General features: G+C 43.0%; 1 protein-coding gene across 1 annotated transcript in view; it reads left to right on the top strand.

Moving 5' to 3' along the window:
* The window catches only part of Myo3b (myosin IIIB), a 417,836-nt gene that overhangs the window by 314,414 nt on the left and 77,852 nt on the right, over window positions 1-25,570 (top strand). Inside the window, exons 31-32 of the mRNA XM_013518810.1 lie at window positions 20,911-20,971; window positions 21,886-21,979. Of these exons, the coding sequence (XP_013374264.1) occupies window positions 20,911-20,971; window positions 21,886-21,979 (155 nt within the window). The remainder of the gene's footprint in view (window positions 1-20,910; window positions 20,972-21,885; window positions 21,980-25,570) is intronic.

The raw sequence follows: 25,570 nt of genomic DNA, 5'->3' as shown, positions 1-25,570 counted from the left end.
GCCCTGGGCAAACATAGGATGTCGTAAAAGAGAGAAGATGGAGCAGGGGGTCTTCCAAACACCCAGACATCTGAAGACACCCAAACTTTTACACTGGAAGCCTCAAGGGCTCTGCCTTGCTCCTGAGGCGGGAGACATCCAGAGAACTTTGACCACTGATGTTTGCTAAGATCTTACCACTAATGTCCCCTGCCTTCTTTCAAACCCTGTAAAAACTGCCCACTTCCCAATCTCCTTGCAGACAGCCTTTTCGCCCTTTGCCTGCCTGCACCCAGACACAATAAATTCCACACCATGTTGCCTTTACACAAGCCTGCTGGTCTCGGCTGGTCTGTGCCTCATGCCATTCCTTACATCATCTTCACCAGACTCTTCACAGCATTCAGCAGCATGGGCCACGCTTCCTTGAACTGTGCGCAGAATCTGTAGCAGGACTGTTTTGCTCAGGTCCTGGCTAGAGATACCCTTAGTCTGTTTTCTCTGGCTCCGTCCTCCTTTGTCTGCTGCCCACCACTGGAAGGCAGCCTGTTCTCCGTGTCCTGGACTCTTCTCTTTCTCTATTTCACCTGAGTGCTGTCACCTCACCGGGGTTTTCTGGCGTTGGCTGTCAGCTGTGTGAGCTTAAGTCCCCGATCTCTGGTTTGGCCCCGCACTCCCACACCCATTGCGTACTGGGCACAACTTCCTGATTTACACACCAGACCTCAGCAGAAAATCCCCCATGAAAGCATCTCCCCCAGACCTTGCCACCTCCGGCCCTGAAATCTGGCACTGTCTTTTTTTGTTCTGACCTCTTACTTAACCTCACCTCCAATTACTTTTTAAGGTCCAGAGCTGTGCTCATGTCTTTCTCTCTCCTTCTCTCCACTTCACGGACAAGCTTTCGTTTCCCCTACCTGATCAGTTGTCTTATAGCTTATTCTTCTTTGTTCAAAGAACTCTAATGATTCCCCATTTCAGGCCAAAAGAGGTTCAGACTTCTGTCTGCTATGCCACACCTCTGTCTTCTGGCTCTGGCTTGTCCTCAGGGCTCACCTCCAGCTTGTCCCTGTGTCCATCCCAAGGCTAACTGGAACCAGACTTGTTCGGCCAGTTCACCTGCCCGTTCCTGCTTCTCTCTGCCCATTCCTTTTCATTCAGCTCTTACTTTTCATCAAAATACATCTTCATGGCTTTTCCTTCCACAAAGGCCTTAATCTCTTTAACATTCCTTGAACCACAGTCCGGTTTCAAAGGTATCCCTCAGGCCTGCTTCAGAAGATAAGGAACTTGTTCCCAGTGTAGATCAGCCCACTGCTTTCTTCATGAGAAAGCTTTGTTACCATAAACAAACAAGCAAACTGAACTCAACAATGTACATAGTGATGAGCTGGTTTCTATCTTGGCACAAGCTCCTTATGCCATTGTGAGTGGTAAGAGTGCACAGACTGGGTCCTCAGGCAGCTCCACCTTCACATTTTGTCTGCTGTTGTGGTTGACCACACGGTAGGAGGTAAGCTTCTCACAGGTGAGAACTGCACCTTATTTATTCCTTCTTATATAGAATATACACAGCAGGTAGTCACTATGTTTATGAGGCTGACTTCCAAGGCCACTTCTCAGAACCCAGATTTTGATGAAAGAAATATTCTTGTATGGGCCTTGGATGGGGGCAGCAATAAGGGGACCTCGCATAATTAATCAGACAGAATGCTGTGGCTTCCCTGCCCCAGGAGCTGGGGCCCTTTTATCCCTCTGTGTTTAATTGTCAACTCAGAGTTCTATGAATCACTACAAGAGTTGACAGAAGGGAATTCTTGGGCAGGGATAGAGAGGCCAGAGGGTAAGTGGAAAAAGAAGACAGCCAAGTTATCTGGTGATGACATTCTCAGTGGCAAGCAATAGACTTCCAACCAATAGGTTCAAGGATACCTCAGTACAAGAAGTCAACCACTCAGGGCTACCATCAAAGACACAGGCCCCTTGCATCTCTTTCTTTGCTAGTCTCAGTATGTTGGCAGTGCCCCTACTTAGCACCACAGATGACTGAAGGGACACTGAGCATTGCTTCCTCACCTTCCCCGGGTGTGAAGTGGGAAGGAAGAGGAGGCTGGGACAGGGGTCCCACTTGGAGGGTTTCTCTCCAGACTTTCCTAGAAGCTCCCCAGGAGACTTAGCTTGCATATCATTGGCCAGAAATGCAATGGTGGCCCTGCAGGGAGCTGCAGTGGGAACAGGGAAATGTGTGCATCAGCACTTGAGCTTTTGCAGGAGAAAGTAGGCAAGGGCTGAAGGGACTGAAGAAGCAACCAATGATGCATGTCTTAAATTTTGAGACAGGTCTCTAAATCCCGAAGTTGCTCAGGCTCAGGTAAAACTTGCAGTCCTGTTGCCTCAGCCTCCCAGAGTGCTGGAATTATAGGCATGCACACCATACCTGGCTAACACCCATACTTTTAACTGGTATAGTCTACTAACTCTCTAGGGCCCAGGCTCCAAATTTAATTAGTCCAGGGCTCTTTCTGGTCTACCAATGTTGTCTCTCTACTTGTCATCGCTTACATTTGAGATCACAACCGGCTAAGGAATATACCCTAACTGACATAAAACTGTCACCCTGGGCTTGATGGGGAACATTCCAGCACCTTGTTCCTGGGAGAAAGCCTGCAGCCTCGCAAGAGAGGTCCTTATGTGCATGACCAGCTGGGAAGAAACCAGCCTGGAGCCAGGGGGAAGCAGAAGGCAGCCTGCGACAGAGTGGGAGTAGTTTTTTAGGCAGCAGGGCTTTGTTCCCGTGATGGTAATCCTCCATTTTAATGCTGATAGGTACAATGGTGAGGATTATGCCCTTAATTTAATTTGGCCTTCATATGGCAAAGCTCTTGCCAGGCTTTTTATGTGACCTTCTTTAGCACAGCCAGCCTGTTGTCATGTAAAAGGAGCCCAGAGGAAAGAGGCCCAGATTGATAATGCGAGTGCAGATGTTTTTGCAGGGCAGCTTGGAACACACCCCCAGAGAAGCTACTCCATTGTGGGCCACTTCTGTGAGGGTGATGGGGGCCCTCCTGACTCAGGCAGTGTAAGAGAGCTGGCCCCTCGCAGGAGGAGAAAGCGAGCACGCATTTCTCCTGTGTGTCACCCTTGTGGCTTTGGGGCCTGCAGCCAATTGGGCTGACCTCAGATTGGATGAGCCAGAGAAGCAGTCTCCCAGTCAGCACGGCTGACGGAGGGCCAGATTTGCATGGGGGCCTGTGAAGTACAGATTGCCACATAGCTGGACAAGCCGTCTGTATGGGGAGTCACTGCAGAAATACGCGGCAGGGTTAGGCTGATGGAACGGAAAAGGTCCTCAGCAAATGTCCCACCACTGCAGTCCAGTTGGGGCACTGATGCCATTGGGGGATCTCATAGAGAACCAGAGGGAAAATGGCAGCAGGGTGTGGGAGTAGTGGTAGCAATTGTCACCTTCTTTTATGAGGTGCTTACCATGTGGAAGACACTTTGTGTATTAGCTCATTTCAGTAGAAAAAGGTGGGTGTTGGTGACAGACATGGTTCTGAGTCTTAGCTACTACTGAGCTATGAGATATTGAGCAAGTACCTCTCTTTTTCTGAACCTCAATGTCCTGAATTGCAAAAAAGCGTATTATTATTATTAGGATGATTAAAGCTATCTCTATGTAAAGGAGATAGCAAAGTTACAGACTTTAATAAGTGCTCAAAATAAAAAAAAGTCAGTGAGAGCCAGGCATGGTGGCTCATGGTTATAGTCCCAGCATTTTGGCAGGCTGAAGCAGGAGGATCTCAAGTTCAAGCCCTATATGACCAACTTAGCCACTTAAGGAGATCCTATCTCAACATTTTAAAAAAACAAAGATGGAGGTGGTATTGGGGATGTAGCAGAGTGCAAAGGCCAGCAATGTTTAAAAAAAAGAGAAAGAATCTGTAGTTAGTTATTTATTGGTAGTGAAATAAGTATTTAACAGGATCCTGTAAAGCTAACCATATAAGAAGGGTCAAGACTTCTCTGGTTTAGCTGTAAAAATATAGGCAAGAATAAACATTGAGGTTTCCATCACTGGAGATGTTAACTCTCTGCTTTAACTAGAGCACCAAGTTATATTTTGTGTTGCCGGCTCTTATCTCAGGAGTAAACCCAAGGTTGACGTTGGACCCAGGACTTGTGCTTGCGACATGGCTAGGATGACACTAGCATACCCTGGGATGACAACTTTCTGAGCTTAGTTGATTATTAAAGTCTTCTTAGAATTTCTAGATTTTAAAAATAGTGATTAGTCACATTTATTTTTCAAATCTTATTTGAGGCCAGAGGCCTTATCACCAGCTGAAGAGAGCTTCAAGGGAAAAAAAATCTGTTTTGAGTTATAGTTTTCCTTGTGGATTTGCTTATGGCTGTACATAAATATTTATCTGAACTATTTCAACAGACCCTAAATCATCAGTGATCCTTGTGCAAAGGACCCTTTTAAAAGATTTGTGTATGTCAAGAATGTCAGCAATCTCTTTATAGTACCAGATTCCAAGGAACAGGGCCCCTTTGAAAGTATTTGGAGCTCTTTGGTGGTTTTCAGCATGTCTTTGCTTTTCTGATTTCTGTGCATCTCTTCATGTCATCTCTTCTGGAGGGAAATCCCCGGCCAGTTCTTGCTTTACCTGTTGATGTATTCCCCATCCTTGAGGTCTCACTTCTGTGGCCTCCTCCATGGTGGCCCTGAAGCAGACAAGGACAGGAGAGCATCTGAGGCAGGAGAGATAGAGCAGTCTGATGGTCAGCGGGGAGGTGCACAGGGCCGTGGGAGGAGACGGGGGAGAGGTGCTGCAGAAGGAAGGCTGAGTCAGGGTGGAGTGGGGTGAGAAGGGAGAATATGGGGCAGGGCAGAAGGAAGCTGGGATACAGGAGGCCTTAGGAACTGTGCGAAACATTTTGGGTATTTTCATAGGCCAAAACAATGTAAGTCTATAGTCTTTGGGTAGAATACGGTCTAGAGATGAATTGCGCTTGGCCTATACAATGTGCTTAAAACTTCTTGGTTTACATAGTATAACCATAGAAAGATTTCATGTAGCAGTTCAGATTCTGATAGCTCCTGGAAAACTGGAGTGTCCAATAGCAATCTGCTAGAGCAAGTGGGAGCGACTTTCCGTATCTCCCTACTCACTGGCCTGCTGGGCTCAGGCCTGGTGCTGCCAGTATCTGAGTTTGGTTCCTGGCCCCTGGGTGAGGAGTATCAGCCAGGTATAGGAGATGTTTAGGTGTAGACCCCGGAGTCAGAGGGCCTCTGTCCTGGGCTCAGGTCTGTGTCCAGCAGCTCAAAGGCTTTGGGCAAGCATGTTTCTAATGGTGGTACCTTCATTATAGAGCAAACTGCAAAAAACATTACCTCGCTTGTAATAAGTGGACCAAAAGGTTAGGTGTTATCACTCTGTCCCATGAGTGATAATATATGCTAGAGCTAAAATTATCACTCATTTCTGTATCACTCACGGAATCTAGAATCCTTGACCATTACAAACATACTCTAAGGTAGTTGCTGAGTGGATGAATGATTATGTGTTCCTTTGTTCTGAAGAACTGCTTTCTACTTTTTAAAATGTGACTTGAACATATTAATTAAGTTTTTCATAACGTTAGGACCTAGTTTTCTTCAAAAGCCAACAATTCTAGTTGTGTCATTTTTCTGTAAAAGGTCTATTTTCCCAACTCAAAGTAAAAGCAACATTTGGAAAGATGCGTTGTGTGTGTGTTAAGAAGTTCCGTCGTTGGCAGGTAGCTGTCTGTGGTTAACGCCTGGAATTAAGGGCCTGTTGCTAAGGACAAGGACTTAGTGCCCTTCAGCTGAATGATATTGGGGTACACATTTGACTTAGGCTTTCTGACCCCCTTCTCCCATCCTCACTTCAAAGCAGTGTTTTAAGCCTGATGCCTCAAACAAAGACAGTCAGTTTGGCACAAGAACCGATTTCAGGTTTTCCAGTACATATAGCTGAAGTGGATCCCATCTCACCAGGACCCTGAAGGAGGCCTGCTGTGGACATGGACTTTTATAATTACATTAGTTTATTCCAAACACCTTTGCTATTGACAAAGCTGCTCTGCAAAGTCAACCTGCAAGATTGGATCCACTTTGTCTCCACAGAACTTGTACATCTACACAGCCATATTTAATTTTATTTGGGTAAATAGTATCTAAAACTGAATGATGAGTGTTTAAGGTTATTTATTTATTTGTCTTTTTTGAGACAGGGTCTCACTATGCAGTTCAGGTTGGCCTTGAGCTCACTTTGTAGCCCAGGCTGGCCTCGAGCTCCCAATGATCCTCCTTCCTCGGCCTCCCTAGTGCTGGGATTACAAGCTTGCACCACCATGCCCAGCTCTAAGATTCTTTAAAAAAATGCTCTTTAATTTTGTACTTTGAGATGTCAGTTGGCTCTCTTCTTTCATATAAAAATTAGTTATTTAATATGATACTTCTACTTTTTCTTTTTTTCTTTCACTTTTTTTTGATTTTAATGTAATACAAGTAGTTATTAATAAAGAAAATATAAAAAGTATTCTCACTTGTATAAAAAAATTTGTAACAAAATTTTCTAAGAAAATCTCAATCTGTCTTTAGCTCTCTTCTTCCTTCCTTCTTTTTCTTTCTTTTTTCCTCTTTTCTTCCATTTTGCTTGTCTCTTTCCCTATACAGATAATATCATATATTACTAAAATTCTGTCTCTAAAAGGTAATTTCAAGTAATGAAATAGTCTGATAAATTCTCTGACCATTTCTCTGTTTCTTGTCCCCTTCCTATACTGCCCATTTATCAAGTGTAGAAAATTGTAGAAATTCTGCAAATTATGGATGCCTACTTTGTATCCTTATGAAGACTTTTACTATATTTAAGCTCAGAATGAATATCTGCCCCCAATACCTTTACCTACCGACCCTATGTTAAAGAATTTGTGCAAAGAAAACTTAGTTAAGTGGAAAATACTACAGGAAACATTTTTTTCTTTGTGTAAAAATGCATTTTGTGGAAGAATATTTCTTTATTAACTCTTAGATGATAGATTACAATCTTACAAATTGAAAGAAGATTAACTCGGTACCGTCCCTCAACCTTGCTAACTTTATTTCATTTTCTTCTCTGGATTAGAAAGAAAAAACAGTATTTGTTTCGGTACCAAGTATATTTCGTGAATGAAACAGCCGCGAGTTCCTACCTGCAGGACACAAATATGCTCATGTATTTCCCATTAGCATCACCCCAGTCACTTAATAAAGAAGCAGCCTGAGCAAATGTTTGCCATCAAAGCCGTTAACAGTGGTAGTGTCACAGTCTCTCCATGTGCATCTCAGTAACTTCTCCAACTGGTCTCCCTGATCCATAGATAAAACAGGGGGAGGAGTGCGTCTGTCCCTTTCATCTGAATGGTGGAGGTCGGGAAGACAGAGTGCAATAGAGAGCCCTGGCAAAGGGGACCCCTTGTGACTGCTGGGTCTGGAAAATCAGATAATAAACAGTCCCTGATACCAAGATTCTAATGGCCCAAGATCAACACAGTCTGGAGACACAGGCAGGAGTGGCCTTCCCCAGAGAGCTCTTTGTGTCAACAAGAACAGCCAGCGCTCCTGGCTGGCTCCCAAACTCAGAGTGGGGCTATCATTTTTGTTTGCTTTGCAAATATCTTAATGGGAAGTGGTTCAACACCACCTATGGGTTAATCTGAAGGGTTCTGCTTGGCAGCTGTTGGCTCTGAGAACCACATGGCCGCTCTCGGGCGGAGGGAATCAGGCTGGCGTTCACTGCCCAGCGCCAGGTTGAGGCATCTTCTCTGCTGATTGGATTTACTGACTGGCAGGAAGCACCTTGTTGTCTTTTATTTTTAGTTGGTTCCTCCTGGGAGGGTAAGGATGTTATTCTCAGATCCAACCGTGCTTTCCTCTGGAAGGCAGGACCATTATTTACATTATTTGCGCTAGCATGAAGCTCCCTCTTTCGCTTAAGCGCATTCTTGCAGAACCTGAAATTTGGTGTTAGTGGTGGAGGCAAAGGGATAGCGGGGGAGGCATAGTCTGTCCTGGGGGAAGAAGGGCCGCTTCTGTTAGCCTCTGGGGAAGACAGGTGGTGGGCGCTGCAGCCTGTCTTCACCTGGGACCTGAAGCCTTGAGAAGACTGTAAATTTCTTAAGAATCCCCATTATGCTCTTCCTTAGTTTCCCCTTCTGCCCAAATGTGGCTTGTATGTGTCTTAACCATGAGTCAAGAATGCTTCCCGGGAGCCAGGTATAGTGGTGAAGGCCTATCATCCCAGCCCTTTGGGAGGCTGAGGCAGGAGGATTAGAAGTTTGAGCCCAGCCTGAATGACTTAGACCTGTCTCAAAATAAAAAATAAAAATGGGCTGGGGTTCAGTTCAGCACAAAGACCCTGAATTCAATCCCCAGTGCTTCCTCCTCCCCACAACAAAATGCTTCCCTGGGTGATGTGAACAAGTCATACCTTTCTGGACCTGGGTCTGTCGACATGAATGCAGACGATCTCTTTCTCTAATGTCCTCACTGCATTTTGTGTAGGACTGGATAGTTGAAATAAAGTGGGTTAGGGAAGTCCCTGGAGCAAGAATAGATTTGTATAATTTCCAAATGTTGAATTTGTGAGAATGCAAAGAGCTCAGATTGCTCAGTATGTGCTGGGAAAAATGTCCAGTTACCCTCAGGAACAGTGCAGCTCTGCTTCTAAAGCCTTGTTTTTTCTCTGTGGGTTTCTATTGTACGGTGCCTGATGGTACAAGCAGGGCTCCTGGAGGTCTCTGGACCTGCTTCTGGAGGAAGGAAGTCCCTGAACCCATTCATTTCCTCAGAGCCTCAGTGTTCACAGGTTTAAATGGAAGATCAAATGGCACCCTATCTACCTAACCAAGTCATGAAAGTTAAATGAGATACCACATGCAAGTCCATAGCATCTCATGCAGCACATTAAAAACACTTGTAAATAGGAGGAACAGTTTTATCTCTAAGGCAGCCACCTTTCTTTGGGTAAGTTTTAGTATTGTGCATTTTTTTCTGAAGTACTTGTTTTGGAGTCTGTTACTCCCAACTTTTTAAAATCAAGCCAGTCGGGGCTGGGGATTTAGCTCAGCGGCACAGCGCCTGCCCAGCAAGCACAAGGTAGTGAGTTCAATCCTCAGTACCGGAAAAAAAAAAACCAAAAATAAATAAATAAATAAATAAATTGTGCCAAATTCAGGACACTGAGCATCAACGTTAATGATGATGATGAAAGGTATAATCCATTGTATAAAAGAACTCTTGAATCCACACTGATGGAAGAAAAGAGAGAAGAAAGTTCTTTGCAATTAAAATGTGAAATAATAAATGTGTTTGAAATGATGGAAGCAGAAAAATCACCATTTGGCAAGGGCCAAGATAATAATTGTGCCAAGTGAGAATCATGAATGAACGCTAATGCTAGTGGGTGAAAGTTGAAGGACTCACAAGCCAGCATTTGCATGGTTTAGAGAGAATCCTCGTAAGAAACATCACAGAGAGGTGGTGGAGGAACCTGGCAGAAAGCACCTGGACCAAGTGCTGACAGTCAGTCAGCATCGCCCGTAATTGAGCAACTGACAGCGTGTGGCTCCTGATACAAGGCACTGAGAAAAAGACATCGCTTCTGCAGGTTTCCTGCCAAATATACGTGATCTGAATTTAATCATGAGAAAACAACACACAGACCCAAACGGAGGGGTCTTTGACAAAATAACTGGCCCATGGGCTTCAAAATGAAACACAGAGGAAGTCTGAGGAACTGTCCCAGATGAAAAGCGACTACAGGAACATGATGACAATGACAATTGATTGCAGTGTGTGATCCAGGCTTTCTTTTGCTACAGAAAGACACTATTGAGACATTTGCACAATCTGAATGCAGTCCGTAGATTAATGCTATTAATCCTTGATTTTGTTTTCTGGTCATGTAAGGAGAATGCCTTGTCTTTTAAGACACAGATACTGAAGGATGTTAGGGATAAAAGAGCGTCAGGTTTTCAAACAAGTCCCCAGTGATTCAGAAAAACATGTGTTTTTGTGTGTAGATGTACATGTACATTGGTACCTACAGAAAGACAGAGAGGGAGGACAAAGCAAGTATGTAAAATGTTACTTGTTGGAGATGCTGCTGAGGAATATACAGACTTCCTTGTACTCCTCCTGTATCTTTGTTATAAACATGAATTAAATCAAAATTTAAAATTACAATTAAAAAAAAAGTCAGCCCAACTTCCTGTCCTTTAACAGAGCAATGGATTAGCCAGTCTCTGACTCCGGATCCTTCTCCATCCATACCTACACGGATATCCACATCATCCTTGCCCTGGTTGCTGTCTGTCCTCAGGCTTCTCTGCTGAGACATTGTTAATAGTCACCTCCCACTGCATCCCGTGATGTTAGGCTTTTCTTGCTAAGCTATCTCTGTCCTCTCCCCACCGCCTTCGACCCCATCATTGAGAGCTGTGCACATCAGACCCCTCATTACAGTGCTGCTCTTTCCCCAAACTGCTTGCAGAGCTAAAGGAGGAAGACTTGGTGCAGTGCGACCCTATGCAGGCATGGTGCTGCGGAGAACAGCACCTGAGGAGCTTGGATGTTAGACCCATCTATGTCTGGCTCACTCAGGCAAGACGCCTCACCCCTCTGTTCCCTGGTGATGGTATGGAAAAGATGTAGTAAATGGTTTCTGAAGTTTCCTTTCTCTCCAGAAGGCTATGCTCTGGCCTACTTCAGTCTTTAAAGTGCTGAAACTATAACTCAAAAGTAGCTCAACCCACAAGCTACTGTAAGACCCCACCCAGAGGAAAGGCAGAGGTTGCAGAAATGGAGCCACTAGGATACCTCATCATTACCATTCTCCTTTGAAGTTTCTGTGTTTAGGGATTTGTCTTTCAGAAGTGCAAAATGTAAACAATAAGTATAACACTTTGTTAAGCTGGAGTTTTATTTCTAACTTCTGACCCACATACCCCTCTTGTCTTCTCCTCCCTGTCCTCTGTCTTATGTGTGCTGGGGGTCAAACCTAGGGTTTTGCAAGCACTCTACCACTGAATTTACACACACACACACACACACACACACACACAAGCGTGCACTCATGCACATGCACACACATTCCTTTTAAAAATTCTAATATTTTAATTATATATTCTGGCTGAAAATGCAATGTGATCATTTTCTCCTAGCTCAAGCAAGTTGTTCTCCATGTTTTGCTGATGAGGTGTGGAGATGCTGCTTTGCCCGGGTTAGAGTTGCTCCACTCGGCAAGTCAAACTGCAGGACACCCACTTAGATGTGAATTTTACATAAACAATCTTTTTCAAAGAGGCCTCTCCCCGGAAGTATTTGAAACTACTTATACTGAAGAATTATCTGTTGCTTATCTGGAACTCACATTCAGCTGAGCGTCTTGGATTTCATCTGGTAATTGAAATCCAGGTGATCTGGAACCGAATCGCCTGAATCCACGTGTAGCTCGCATGGTGCATACCCTGCCTGGTGCTGCTAACCCTGTATAAGTGCTGACAGTGCCCCTCCAACCTCCACATCCCATAACAGAATCTTTTTTCCCTTTAGGATCTTTGAAAACATATTCAAAGACATCAATCCCTGCTTGTTTATTAAGGTCTTTACTTAGATGTCACTTCCTGCAGCCACTCAAGCTACAATTGCTGCCCTGTCTTCAGCACTTTGCACATTCTTTTCTCTGCTTTCAAGTGCTTGGAGTTTACTTCTGTTCAGGATGCTATTTTCTGTCTCCTTGTTTCAATTACTGGCCACCACTAGAATGTGGGTTCTCAGCGGAGGCCTGCCAGGGCTTCTTGTTCACTGCTCTATCCCCAGTGCTTTGGAGGAGGTTAGTTTGGCCATGTCACACACATTGCTTTTAGAATTTCCAAAAGACTTGCCACCGTAGTGGATCCTGGATTGTGATATAATGTGTACATCTTCATACTGGTCCATAGACACAAGGTACATAAAAGGCCAGAGTAGGAGTCAAGGCATCTCCAGCTGTAATGGACTTCATTTCTTCCATTTGCTGGATATTTCCTAGAACTAAATGTTACTTGCCCCAGGGGCCTGCCACTCATTAAGATCCAAACTATGACTGTGTGACTAAGCGTAAATAGTAACACAGTGGAGCTGGATGATAGGCATTGTGCCTTTGTCTGTAATGCTATCACCTGGGAGGCTGAGGCAGGAGTATCTTGAGGTTCAGGCCTGCTTGAGCTACATAGTGAATTCAAGGGCAGCTAGGACCACATAGAAAGATCCTATCTCAAAACCCAACAAAAAAACAACCCAAACTGGGCATGGTGGTTATGCCTGTAATCCTAGCACTCTGGGCAGCAGAGGAAGGAGGATTGCAAGTGTGAACCCAGCCTGGGCAACATAGCCAGACACTGTCTCAAGACAAAAAATAAAAGGAAGCAGCTGGGGGTATAGCTCAGTGTGCAGGCCCTGTCTTCAATCCCCTACCCTACAAAAAAAGTGCTGGGGATTCACACGCAGCCAGATCTACTTGTATCTGGGTGTGACCTGTACAGGTTGCCCACCCAGCCCGAGCTTCCACTTCCTGGGGTAGGAAGTGGGTATACTTGGTACACTGCTGTCGCCAGCACTGCTGTGAGATAGAGTGAAACGCTCCAGCCAGGCCTCAGCACAGTACCTGGCGTGGGGAAGCGGCTCCTCCCATTGCACCCCCAGGGCTCCCCGCCAGTTCCCCCAGAAGCCACACAAAGCACTGCTGCACCCGTTGTAACTGTGCCTGCCTCATCCCTCAGCCCCGCATCACTTCTGGTTATAGGCGCCTGTCTGGACCTCCTCTGGGTCTGGGGGAAGTTTATAAATTATAATCCCAGGGAAAAGTTATTGGCATTCTCAAAAGTAAATTCCAACCTACCACTTCCAGTACAACCCATGGTGCGAATAAAAAGACAAAGGCATATCTGCAGTTGTGGGGAGCCAAGGGAGTCCTAAGTCCAGTCAGAACAAAGGCCCCAACCCAGGGCCGGATCCAGGTTTTATTAATTCGTAAAAAGGGGCGTGGCTTGGGTTGAGTGACTATGAGAACGTCAGGAGGTGTGAGTGCTGTGAGCTGGGCTAGGTAGGAGACACAGTGGCGCCTGGGCAATATGCAGAGAGAGGGGTGCAGAAAGAGTACTGGTTTCTGGTAGCAGGTGGCCTCCAAGTTTGGAGGAATCTGCATACCACAGTTTGAGGAAGTATCTTATGTTTTGGGTGGGCTGCTTCAGCTCTCAAGGCTAGTCTTTATTGCCCTGGACCTCTCTGCCTCTTTCCAGAAGCTCCATCCCAGCCGACAGCATGGCGTCTCTCGGCCTAGCTCACGCTTAGTGGTAGGGAGCTAAGAGCGGACTTCACAGACCTTCATAGCTACACACCCAGAGCCTCAGCTGGACCCATTTGCATTGCTTAAAGCCAATCAAGGGGGCAGAGTGTTTCCCCAGCCAGCTCTGTGCCTATCAGTACCCAGAAGTAGGGCAAAAATGAACCAAAATGGAGGCAAATTGTCTTCTTCAAGGGGAGCCCTCTCAGTGGTCCTCTACACTGGTCACCCTGCCTTTCATCGCAGCTACCTCCTCAGTTCCCAACCCCAACCCAAAGCCAGGCTTTCTTTGAGCTCTCTCTGTCTGAGATGAGCATCCCTGCTCCCACCTCAGACCCACGCAGTCACAGCTGCCTGCAATAAAGTAGTGAAGGAGTGGGTAAGAAAAAGAAATGAGAAGGCAAGACTGGCAAATTAAGGCTGAGCTCATGGTTGGGGAAAAGCAACGAGGCAAACAAATATAATCAGATTTAAAGGGCTCAGTGGGACTCGAGAAATTAGCATAAATCCATAAATCTAACTAGTACTAACTTAGAGCAATGGCAGGGCGAAGCACTTGTCAGCCTTTGGGCCTTTCTGATGCATTTGTCTTTGGGCCATGTTCTAAAACTGAAAATACTTGTGTGTTTTAGAGCAAACAAATATCCACATATTTAAATATAACTTGCATATTCAACTCATTCAAGGACAATACCGATTGAGGTGTGATACAGGATATACATTCAAAATTGTTATAAAAGATATCACCTATCCCAAACTAATGAGAAAAAGTAATACAAAAGCTGAGGCTCATTTCTTCTTGCTTACCTATTTTTCTGTAATAACAATGAAGTTACTTGCACTGTTGTTGGTTTCTATTTTCCTATTCTTGTTGTAATCCCTTGACATCCTATGATAAAGCCCAGGAATACTTTTAGAAATCAAGAAATACCAATTAAAATCATAAAGAGATACCACACTTTTTGGGCAAAGATTAAAAGGACTGATCATGCTCAGTACTGGTGATATTTCGGGAAATGTGTCCTGTCTTACTTTATGCGTGTTAATTTCTGTTGCTTTTCTAGAGGAGAATTTGATGATACAGTTCAAAAGCTTTAAAATAGGGAAAAGATTTTCTCATCCTTTAATCCAACAGTTGTACCTCTATGATTTATCCCAGTGAAATAAGTATATGAGTATTCATACCTGTATGCACTGAATATTTAATGATTTCTTCTTTCTAGCTTGGAAACAATGAAATACTGAAAATAACGGATCAGTTCAGTTACTTATAATCACTCAATGATACACTGCACAGTCATAAACATATATGCTTGCATGTGTATTGATTATACATTCACAGATATATGAAAAGATGCTTATAATTAGAAAAAGAAGGGTAAAGTGTAAATGTCATTGGCCATTATTTTTAAAAATACACAATATATGTATCATCAAGATACACATCAAAAGTGAACTAATTATATCTGGATGTGGGGATTATCCCTGATTTGTATTTTTTTCTCCTTGAATATCTGTATTTTATACAATACAATAATGAATGTGCACTACTTTCAACCATAAAAAAATAATTCTTTAGATATCTAGGCATGGTGGCATACTCTCAGCTACTCAGCATGCTGATACAGAAGGATCTTGAATTTAAGGCCAATCAGAGCAACTTACTGAGAACCTGCCTTGAAATAAAAAATAAAATAAAATTAAGGTCTGGGGATGTAGCTCAGTGCTACTTGAGTTCAGTTCTGAGCACTGCAAAATAATAATAGTAATTTTTTAATCAGAAAAACAAGGCAAGATTTCGCTGCCAGTTCTTTTAGTTATTTATTTTAGAGAGAAAGAAGAACAATATGACATTTTCATCAATTGGCTGTTGGTAAATATTCTGATAACTTGGGAATTTGGAGAATATTCTTCAGCTGGAAAAAAAAAAGACAAAAGTAATGAGCACAGCACTGGGAGAGTTCTACACCTCCAAAGCCAAGTGGCTTCGGTGCTTGCTATCCTTTGGGCTCCTCCCTTGATGAAGATTCATAAAGCTCCCAAGACAAATGGCTACAGAACCACACGCAGTACATTCCGTGACTGCACCAGGAGGCCACCAACTCTGCCTGGAGTCCGAGAGGTGGGGTGGGGTGGGGCCTGAAATGCTGTCAGAGGAGCTGGCTGTGAGCTAGTGGGTAAAACGCCATGGTCGGTGGGCAGCGTTCAAAAGTCTGGAAACATGAATACAACCTGATGTGGTTGCATGACAAATTGTGTGTGTGTGTGTGTGTGTGTGTGTGTGGTGGTGATAGGGAAAAGGATACAAAAAAAAAAGCATTCTAGAAATCCTATAGCATTCTAGAAAGACAATAATTTTTGTAAAAAAGATTCATTAGCATACACATTTTGGGTGCCTTTGAACTTACTGTGATAATTTGCAGTCTTCTGAAATTATCTTAATACTATCCACTTCCCTGTGTCTTCAAAGCTATTTAAATACATAGAGGCAGTAAGAACATGCTGAGGCAAATCAGGGACAGTGCATATAGCGACAGTGCTATAGCGACAGGGACAGATTTGGTGTTCTCCACCTTTATACCTGCAGCCCTTAGAAAGTTCAGATTCTATATCAGATATGCAGCCAGTTCACATGGAAATTCTGTTAGTGCTTGGTGGGAGATCTTAACAAAGGGCAGTGTCCTCTCCCTTGATGTCATTTCTTGAATGTCTCATTTACCTTGAGGGTATGAATGTATTGAACCTGATTGATTCTGAAGATATTTGCGTTTTTCCTTATCTCCCCTGGTAATAACTTTCATAAGGAAAGTTATATGACTTGCTTATCTGAAACTTGCCTCTCTCAAGGCCCCAGGGCTCTACACAGTGCAAATATCCTCATTCCAGCTTATCCTCCGTATGGTGGTCTAGCTGCTGCTTCTTGCGAGCAAGAAATTGACCTCTTTGTAGAAGCTCCATATACAAAAGATTCTTATTCAAGGCTATCAGAGAAGCAGGAACAAATTTGCGTGGTTATGCTGATAAGCCTTTTTTCCAGGGCACTGACTGAGACACGAGTTTGCATTGAAAAATGCTCCCAAATTTAGAGACAGCAGGAAGCTAACAAAAACCGACCCACAATGAAGGAGCTGCAACCTATCCTGTTTTGAAATTAGAATATACTGTCAAGTGTGAGGCACTAATGGATTTCTTGGTTCATCTAGAAGCTATTGTAATGGGTAAAAGATAAGACCATCTTAAGATACTTAAAGTTAATAAAAAGTACACAGAAAATGTCATTTAAGGAAGCTAAGAAAATGGAGACTCTACTCTCTACTCTCTTGTGTCTCTACTCTCACAGAGGAAAAAAGTTACTGGTTCTAACTCCAAAGTGTGAAAAAGCCAGGTGCCAGAAAACCCTGACAGATCGGATACATCCTCCGAGAGCATCCTTCTTGCTGGCTCTAATTCCACTGGGTAATTTGCTCTCCCAAGTACATAAAAAAATCTGGCAGTGAGGGAACAAGTACAATCCAGAGCCTACTACTCCTTGCAAAATCCCACGCTGGCGCTGTACTTTTACAGTACGGCTTTGCTGAGTTTGCGTGGTATAGCTCAGCTCCCCCCAAAAGCATCATCCCTCAGTGAACTGACAAATTTAATCTCGGAGCCTGTGAAGCTGAGTTCCAGTCCCTGGACCACGGTGGCTTCACCTAGTGTCGCCAGCGCGGCATGACAGAGCCAGCTGGCCTCGTGGTCTTTGCTGTGGAGGAAGCGAGGGGCTGAGCCTTCCCAGTGGCAGCTACTCAGGAGCCAGCATCCTCCCCGCCCCTCATCCGGTCACATGGGGTTTGGGGTTTAAGCGAGAATTAGATGTGGGTTTCCTTTGGGGGCTTTTTCAGGGCAGATGCCCAGCAGAAGGCTTCTCAACGGTGAGAGTTTCCTTTCCCCCCTGCAATGCGCAGTTCAGTGCACAGACTTGAGCCAAGCAGCTGAGCCCTGGAGGCGATCTGCTTAGACTTTAGTTCCGCTTCTGAGAGACCAGGGCGTCCTGGAGCTAGGTCCTGTTCACCACCCTTTGATAACCAGATTCACCGCTTCTGCCCCTTAGCCTGTGTTTCCTAAGAAAGACAGAGGACACTTATTTTTAAGTTTCCACCACGTTGAAAAATAGAATCACACTTTAAAAATGAATAATTTCCTATGTTTGTCTAATATCAATGCATAGTCAAATTTTCCCAATTATCCTAGGAGTAACTGTCCAAGTCAGGATCTAATGAGAGTGTCCATTTATATCCAATTGTATGTCTTAGTCCTGGTTTTCATGACACTGACTTTTTAAGAGATTGGACAGATTATCCTCTAATTTAGCTGCCCTGGTGTATTTATCTGCCTGCTTCCTTGTATCCTTCTGCGCCCTGTGTTTTGTGTAAACTGTAAGATAGATCTAAAGTCCCAGTTAGATTCAGGTTCAATGTTTTGACTGAAAGGAAAAAAAAATACATACCAAGGAGTATTGAGTACTTCAAGGTGTCTGCCTCCCAAGACAATGTTGTCTTGGCATTAGTGGTCCTGAGACTCAGCACTGGATTAAAATGTTGGCCTTCTGATTTCCCCATGTGGATTGTTCTTCTTGTGCCCTGAAAGGGAGCATCTGTATGGTAGTACTTTGGCACCATATGGTCTCGGTCCCCATCAACCGCTTGTCTGATCATTTTATCAGCAATTGAAAATCCTTGCCTGAATCCACAATTTCCCCTTCGCATTTCCTTTTCCAGAGTGTGCAGGTCTTATGCTATGCTGCTTACCAGTTATGGTATGAGGCAAGTCATTAGCTTCCTGATCCTTAACTCCCTCATCTGTAAAAATGAGTCTAAGAACAGAATCAATTAGCTGGGCAGAGTGGGGCACATCTGTAATCCTAGCTCTTTCAGTGGCTGAAGCAACAGGATCACAAGGTCAAGTCCCACCAAGGTCAAGATTTTAATGAGACCTTGTTTCAAAAGCAGGGGAGGGAGGGGCTGGGAATACAGCTGAGTGGTAGACTGCCCTGCTACACCCAAAAAAGCAAAACAACAGCAAAATAACAAATTCATAATCAATCCACATCCTATTGCTTGTATTACATGGGAAAACTGTGCACATACTTTTTGCCTGGTGCCTGGTGGCACGCATGTATGCAATAAGAATGATTTTTGTTATTGTGCTTTTCGTATATGGTTGGTGGTGCACTGCGGAGTGCTGTCCACTTGCTAACATTCTCGTGTATGTGTGTGTGGTGAAAGAGCCTAATGAAATCACTGAAAAGGAATTTGAGGCAATTAAACTTTTGATGAAAACTGACTTGTATTGTTTCTTAAAAAGCAAATTAAAATTTATTCTGAAAAGAACTGCTCAGGTCAGTGTTTCCCGAGGTGTGTCCTGAGAACCAGGAGTCCTTCAGGGTACTCCACAGGAGAAGGGGCTGCTGTTAAGGTCTAGGAATGGTTTCCTGTTCTTTTCCTCTCCTGGAGTTTTGTTGATATGTTATCATGGTTCTGGAAAGCTTCTCAGGAAAGAATCCCGCTTAACTTTGTGTAACGAAATATTTTCTAATCTACTTGCCTATGGGCACTATTCCCTTACCACCACAGTACAGCTTGTCTTTTCAAGCCAAGCAACACATATGAACATTATATTGAGCTGCCTCAGATCCTTCGAAAGGCTTAAATGAGGAGAGAGACAGGTGGCTCAGTGATTCCACAGCAAGAGTTGGAAGGCATCTGAATTGTCTATGGGTCTTAAAAGTAGAGTACTCAAGAGTTTCAAATCTCTTTTAGGGGACAGAAAAGGTAGGGTTTGCAGAGTAAGTAGTAAGTGAACAGCCAAATTCATTTCCTGGGATTTTCCCCCAAAGCTTATCAGGCCTCCCAGTATAGCTTGGAATGCACCTGTCCTATAAGTGTCATACGGCCCCTGGGACTTGCTTAGGCTGGACATAGGGAGGCCCCTTGGGCTGATGCTCAGAGACTGAGGAACATCTCTGGGGGCATCACGGTTCAGAGAACTTGGAGCCAGAGAAACATGGGTCAAAGTCTTACCTTTCCCTGGTATTTATTCATTATGGTACCTGGGAAAAATCCCTTGACCTCTCTGAACCTCAGTTTCTTCATCTGTGTAGTAGTTAAAGTGCTTGGCTCAAACGGTGTGAGGCTCTCACTAGATTCTTAAAAGCATTTTTTAAAAATATGAAGTGCTATATATTACTACCAGTTAATTTTAATTTCAAGGGTGTTATTACAGATCACCTCATATCTTGGGAGTCCACTGAAATTGTCTAATATTTATTGAGCACTCAGCAATAGGCACTGGGCTAGATGCTGATACAGAATGTGCAAAAAGCAATCCCAGGGCCCGATTCATTGAGCTTACTTTCCACTGTGGGAGACATGATAAATATGGACACAAATAAATGTCTTATTATAGTCCTTTCCTTGCAGGTATTGATGTGATATTTTTAATAGGCATATTGCTTACAAGCTATTATATGTAGATGCATTTTGAAGATAATATCCACAAAGGGCTCACAAATAGTGAAATGAATTTGTCAGTTTAAGTAAAAAATAAGATGGTTAATGTAGTGGAAGAGACCTTAGGAATAACTTATCTGAATTTCTTCATTGTATACATGAGAAAGGTGAGAACCCAGGATGCTATAGAATAATTATCCAGTCCCATAGTTTTTGTTTTTGTGTATATGTGAGCATGGCTGTGTGTAGTGTGCACAAACATGTGTGTGTGGTTTGCAGGCATGTGTGTTCAAGGATGCTGAGGCAGCTCACCTTTTTCTTTCCTCTCTGCTGGGTTCCATCTGAAAGGCATTTTTAGAGAAGCTACTATTTTAATTGTGTGTAAATAGCATGCTACTATTTTAATTGTGCTTGATCAAACACAATTACATGTTTGATCAAGCACAATTGATTCTTCCAAACTTTGTTCCATGAATAATTAATATTTCACCAGATGGTAATTGCTTACCACTGTAAACTTCCTGGTCCATTGACCTCGGGACACCCTGCATCAGCCCGTGCTTCCACGGTAAAGTTCCATAAATGTATCTTGTGATTGTTAAAAGAGTATTCCTGAAGTTAGGAATCCTCTCAAGCTATGTACCTTGTGGCATTCCCAAGCATTTGACTTCAGAACCTCTTTTAAATTCTTGAGCAATGAAAGTGGTGGGATAGGCCATGTGGTCTTTCAATTTTTTTGTCTTCTTGGGGAAGTTTGTGGAGGCCTGATAATGCTCAGTACCCCAAACTCAATCCCACAGCTTTGCAGGGTCAGTTTCCTCGGACCTAGGGCCTCAGGCACACTGTGGATGTGTTGTAACACAGAGGAGCAACAGTGACCGGGATGTGCATTTGTTTATGGTGACAGTGGCCTGGAGACCAAGCACTGGCTTGGGTACCAAGAAAACGGTATATATTGTACTTCTTTGGAGGAAAACAATCATCTTTTTTTTTTTTTTGACTATCATTTTAAAGCCTTTTAAAAATTATTGTTACTTTTTCAGGCATTTACAAGTCCAGAGTTCTCCAAGAGGGCGTGATGTCTTCGCAGGACATGCTTATAAGGTAGCTGGACATCTTATTTCAAAGAACCCCCACTCTCTGCCTTCAGAACTGTCCATGTCATGCCCCAAAGCCTGTGGCTGCCTGGCTGGGCCATCTAAACATGAACCTGTTAGTGGTATTTTGAAGTCTTTGAGACAAAAGCCCAGCCTGCTAAAGAACTCTGGTTCAGGAGAGAGCCAGGGAGGTACAGTGAAGAGGAGAATCAAAAGCCTGGAAATATGCTGCTGAGAATAAATGCTAGCTGCTCCCTGAGGTGATCTGTGTGAGCACTCCACTCCGCAGATGGTAGAGCCTCTTTCTGAGTAAGGACCCGAGGTTCTTTGGTAGCACTTTGATATCCTGCTCGAATTCAATATGTGAAATGGAGGCGTCTCTCTGTGACTTGGAGCCCACAGCAGGCTTTGAAGTCTGATCCAATTTTTGCTGCCTACTATTTGATGTTGAAAGGATGAAATGAAGAAAATGTACAGTTTTTGCCAGTAACTCTGCTGAGCATATGTAAGATTAAAAAAAACAAAATCCTTTGGATGATGTACTTAGAAATGTTAAGTAGATTAATACCTTCCTATAGGTTTTCTTGTTTCTTTCTTGATAAAAATTAAGTAAAGGTAAAAATCAGCATATGGCTGTTTTCTGTTCTGGATTATAATTAATTTAAGAGGGGGCTAGGTTAACTTGTGCAGAGGAAGAAATAAATGAATGAAGCAGAAGGTGTTGAGACTTTGCTTTTAATTGCCCTTAGGAGGGGACCTTCACTTAATTCTGGGGGAGATGGGCACTGCATATAAATGGACCAGTACACTTACCCTCTTCCCCTTAGAGGGCTAAGGGGCCCTTAGTTTAATGGAGCCACGACTTTAAGGCTGCTTCATCAGAGGATAAAAATAATGTTTTTCTTACTGGTTCTTTCTAAGAGCTCACTTGCCGGGACTGATGCATCATCTCAGACAGGTCATGCTGCCACAGATGCCCAAGGACTGAGCCCCCAGGAAGCCTCTTGTAAACCTGGTAAGAAGGATGAGTGGAATCCAATGCTGCTTCTTCCATCTGCATGTTTGTGTACCTTTTAGTGAATTCGTTGTGTAGGACTATCTATAAGGCAGGACTCAATGAAATAGTAATGTTAGCAGAAAGTTTGGGTTTGGGAAGCCATAAAGGCTAGAAGCAAAACTTGCACTAAAGATAAAGTTACTGCTTGCTCATGCCTTTTAACTTTACATTTCTGAGGGAAGATAATGCATATCACTGTCCCTACTTTTCCCAGTCTTTGGAAGAACCTCAAATTAGAAGGCTTCTAAAACTTAATTTTGTTAAAGGAAAGGTAAAAAGATTTACAGGAGCAGGTTGCTCAGGGCCAAAATCTTGGGGTTGGAAAAGCATATGGATTTAGAAGCTAGTTCTGTGTTTGGGCCATGAAGCCATTCTTTCAGCAGGTGGACAGCTATCTTGCCACACACCTTGGGAAATGAGTGTTTTTGGTCCTTTTTCTAAATTCCTGCTATTGAATATGGTAGAAGTCTGTTTCAGGCTTGTAGGTGGCTATAATTGTTGGTTCTTTTGGAAGACAAAATAAAGAAAACAGATTATAAAAATATTTATGAACCAGAAGAGACTAGGATTGTGTGGACTTTTCCAAGGATAAAAACCTTTCAGTTTAAGTATTGATATTACACTCAATGACAAAATCATACATTTTTCTGAAAGATAAAGTCATTTCTCAAGTCTATCCATATTTCTTTCTGGCCTGTTTTTATATGATAAAGCACTACAATATGAAGTGGGAAATGCAGAGTAAATGTGTTATGTCTTCAGTTCACATGGAATTTAAACTCTTAGAGAAGCCAGAGGATGAATCTCTTATAGCAGACCCTTTTACAGTGATACGCAGCAAGTAATAGACCTACCACAGGCACCGTGTCCTAGTAACCAGACAGTGTTGAGGAGTAAGACCATAGTGAGGCAGAAGTAGGAATAGAACAATGAGGAAAAGGATTTAGGGAAAACACAGTGTGGAAGGGGAGAATCCATTATGCAAGAATTTGCTTGGTATTTTTGTCTATCCAAATAGGCAATCTCTATCTTTTATTTTGGGTTTTAGCACATTTATATTTAATGTAATTATTGACATGTTTTGATTTATCATCTTACTGTTTATCTCATGTGGTCTTTGTTCTATTGTGGCAGTCATCTTTAACATATGTGTAATTCCTGAAAAGAAAAATAAAGTACAGCTGAATAGCTAAAGGAACAGGTTCTGGAGTCAGGCCTGCCTGGGTTCAAATCTCTGCTCCTCTGGGTAGTGTTAATCAGGGTAGGTAATATTTTACTCCAGTGCCTGCACATATAAACTGAGAGTTGTGTGGTGGATTAAATGTGCCGGTGTCAGTGAAAGGCACAGCATAGTGCCTGGTTCACAGAAAACATTCATCACATGTTAGTGGCTATGGTGGGTATTATATATTGATAAAATTATACAAATCTATGACTAATAGAGCAGGAGATAAAGCTCTTACTGTAAGGTACTATACTGTGGTGGAATAATTCAAAGAATAAAGAATGTACTCCATTTCAATTAACAGCTATTAAAGTAGAAAACATTAGGTTGGATTAAGATCATCTTTCCAGGCTTTAGAAAAATAGCCTCTAACGTTAAACTTACTGGGGACTTTGCACAAATGGCTCTTAGGCTCTTCCTTTCACAACTGCCCCTTCTTTCCATTCAAAACCATTTTTTACTGTCACCCTGATGGTTACTTTCCCTTACATTCTTTTTCTTTTTAGCTGTGAACTCGTTTTACTTATTTGTTTATTTATTTGTTTTGAGTACACATTTGCAGTACACGATGTTTACATTTCCTGTGTGGAGTTGGTACATGTACACAGCACATCATAATTCCTCTTTTCATCCTTTTCCCTTCCTCTCCATCTTTCCTCCCTCTGTCTCTTGGTCCCCTTTCCATTTGAGAAAGTTGTATCTGCCTCCTTTCTGTTATCTATCTTTTATTTTGCTCTTTATATTTTGGGTTTCTTGTATAAAAGAAACCATGTGATAGTTAAGCTTGTGTGTCTGATTCATTTCAATTAACATTATGATTTTCTTACAGATGACTCAAGAAGCATCCTAAGTGCCCCCCTATTCTTTTTCTCTTTCAACTTCTGTTCTGCACAGAAGCCTAAGAAGCTTTTCCTAAGCATAACCTGAGCACAACAGTTCATTGCCTCCATCCCCAGCACCCCAGCATCCACACTAAGCCTCTATACTTGACAGTCAAGGCTTTCTCTGCTCTGGTCCTAATCTTCCTTTCTAACTCTACTTTCTTTGATGTCTCTTTCTCTTTCCATAGTTCAGATTCCCTAAGCTGTTCTCTATTCCCTGACGTGCCTGGGAAGTTCTTTCTCTCCTTTGTGACTTTGTTCATGCTGTCCTTCTGCCCTATGTGGCCTTTCCCACCTGGTTCTGTGGCCTTTGGCTTTGAACATAGTCCTTAACCTCATCCTACCTTGTATTGTAGTTATTTTCATGTAGCTTGTAAACTCTCTGGGATCATGGCTACACAGTTATAAATTTTCCTCTTACAGTTTAGGCTAGGCTCTTTTTGTTTTTCTTTATTTAGTTTTACAGTCTTGGTGATTGAACCCAGAGCTTTGTGCATGTTAGGCAAATGCTCTAATGCTGAGCTACTTCCCCAGGATTCTTGGTGAGGATGGGGCCAGGACTTTACATTGCCTGGGATCTACCGCTGAGCTGCAGCCCCAGCTCCAGGCTTAGGTTTTTGAATTCTTGAGCCTCCAAAGCTGTGATGAAATATAATTGAAACAAGAATGGAATGAAACTGTACTTGAATATACAAGTTAGAGAAAAATTTAAATGTATTTTTAATAATCCCAGAACAAAATACATTGTCTCCTGGTCACCCCCAAACAGATATCATGTACTAGTGGAACAAATTATGATAATCCAAGCTGTTTCATTTTATTGCTGATGTTTTGGGTAGCGGGGAAGGAAAGAAAGTTTAGACAGGAAAAAAATATTACATCTGAGCCAAATTTCCCTTAGAAAGCAACAAAGGTGAATTGACAAAAAATTTTGTTTTGTTCATATTATCAGTTATAGAAACAAGAGAGTATCTTCTAGAGACATTTTAGCAAGTTAGGGCTGTGTGTTTCATTATTTGCCTTAAATGATTCATTATTTCATTGTTTTATTGGGAGGCCAAAGGAAAGCATTGTGATGTATGTGTGTATGTATGTTGGTATGTACGTATGTTGAGACTCTTACTACGTAGTCCAGGCTGACCTTGAACTGGTGATGATGATCTTCCTGCCTCAGCTTCTTGAGTACTGGTATTACAGGTATGGACCACCACACCAGCTGTGACCTTTAAAAAGCAGACACATACTAACTTCCAGCAGGTTTGCCTCCTAACTTGTAGTGAGACTAACTTCACTGTTCTTGAGGGACCCTGGGTGGGTGAGGGGCTGGGAACTGATCTAAAGCTGCCAGTCACAAGCTCTGCTCAGAGAAGCCATGCAGAGGAGTCTGTACATGGGACTCAGACCTGGCTGTCTGCCCCTTTAGCCAGAGGGTCAGAAGTGTCC

This window comes from Chinchilla lanigera, unplaced genomic scaffold, assembly GCF_000276665.1.
Source record: "Chinchilla lanigera isolate Chin_1 unplaced genomic scaffold, ChiLan1.0 scaffold00048, whole genome shotgun sequence".
In the NCBI taxonomy this organism is placed as follows: domain Eukaryota; kingdom Metazoa; phylum Chordata; class Mammalia; order Rodentia; family Chinchillidae; genus Chinchilla; species Chinchilla lanigera.
This window is presented reverse-complemented; position numbering and strand designations above follow the sequence as displayed.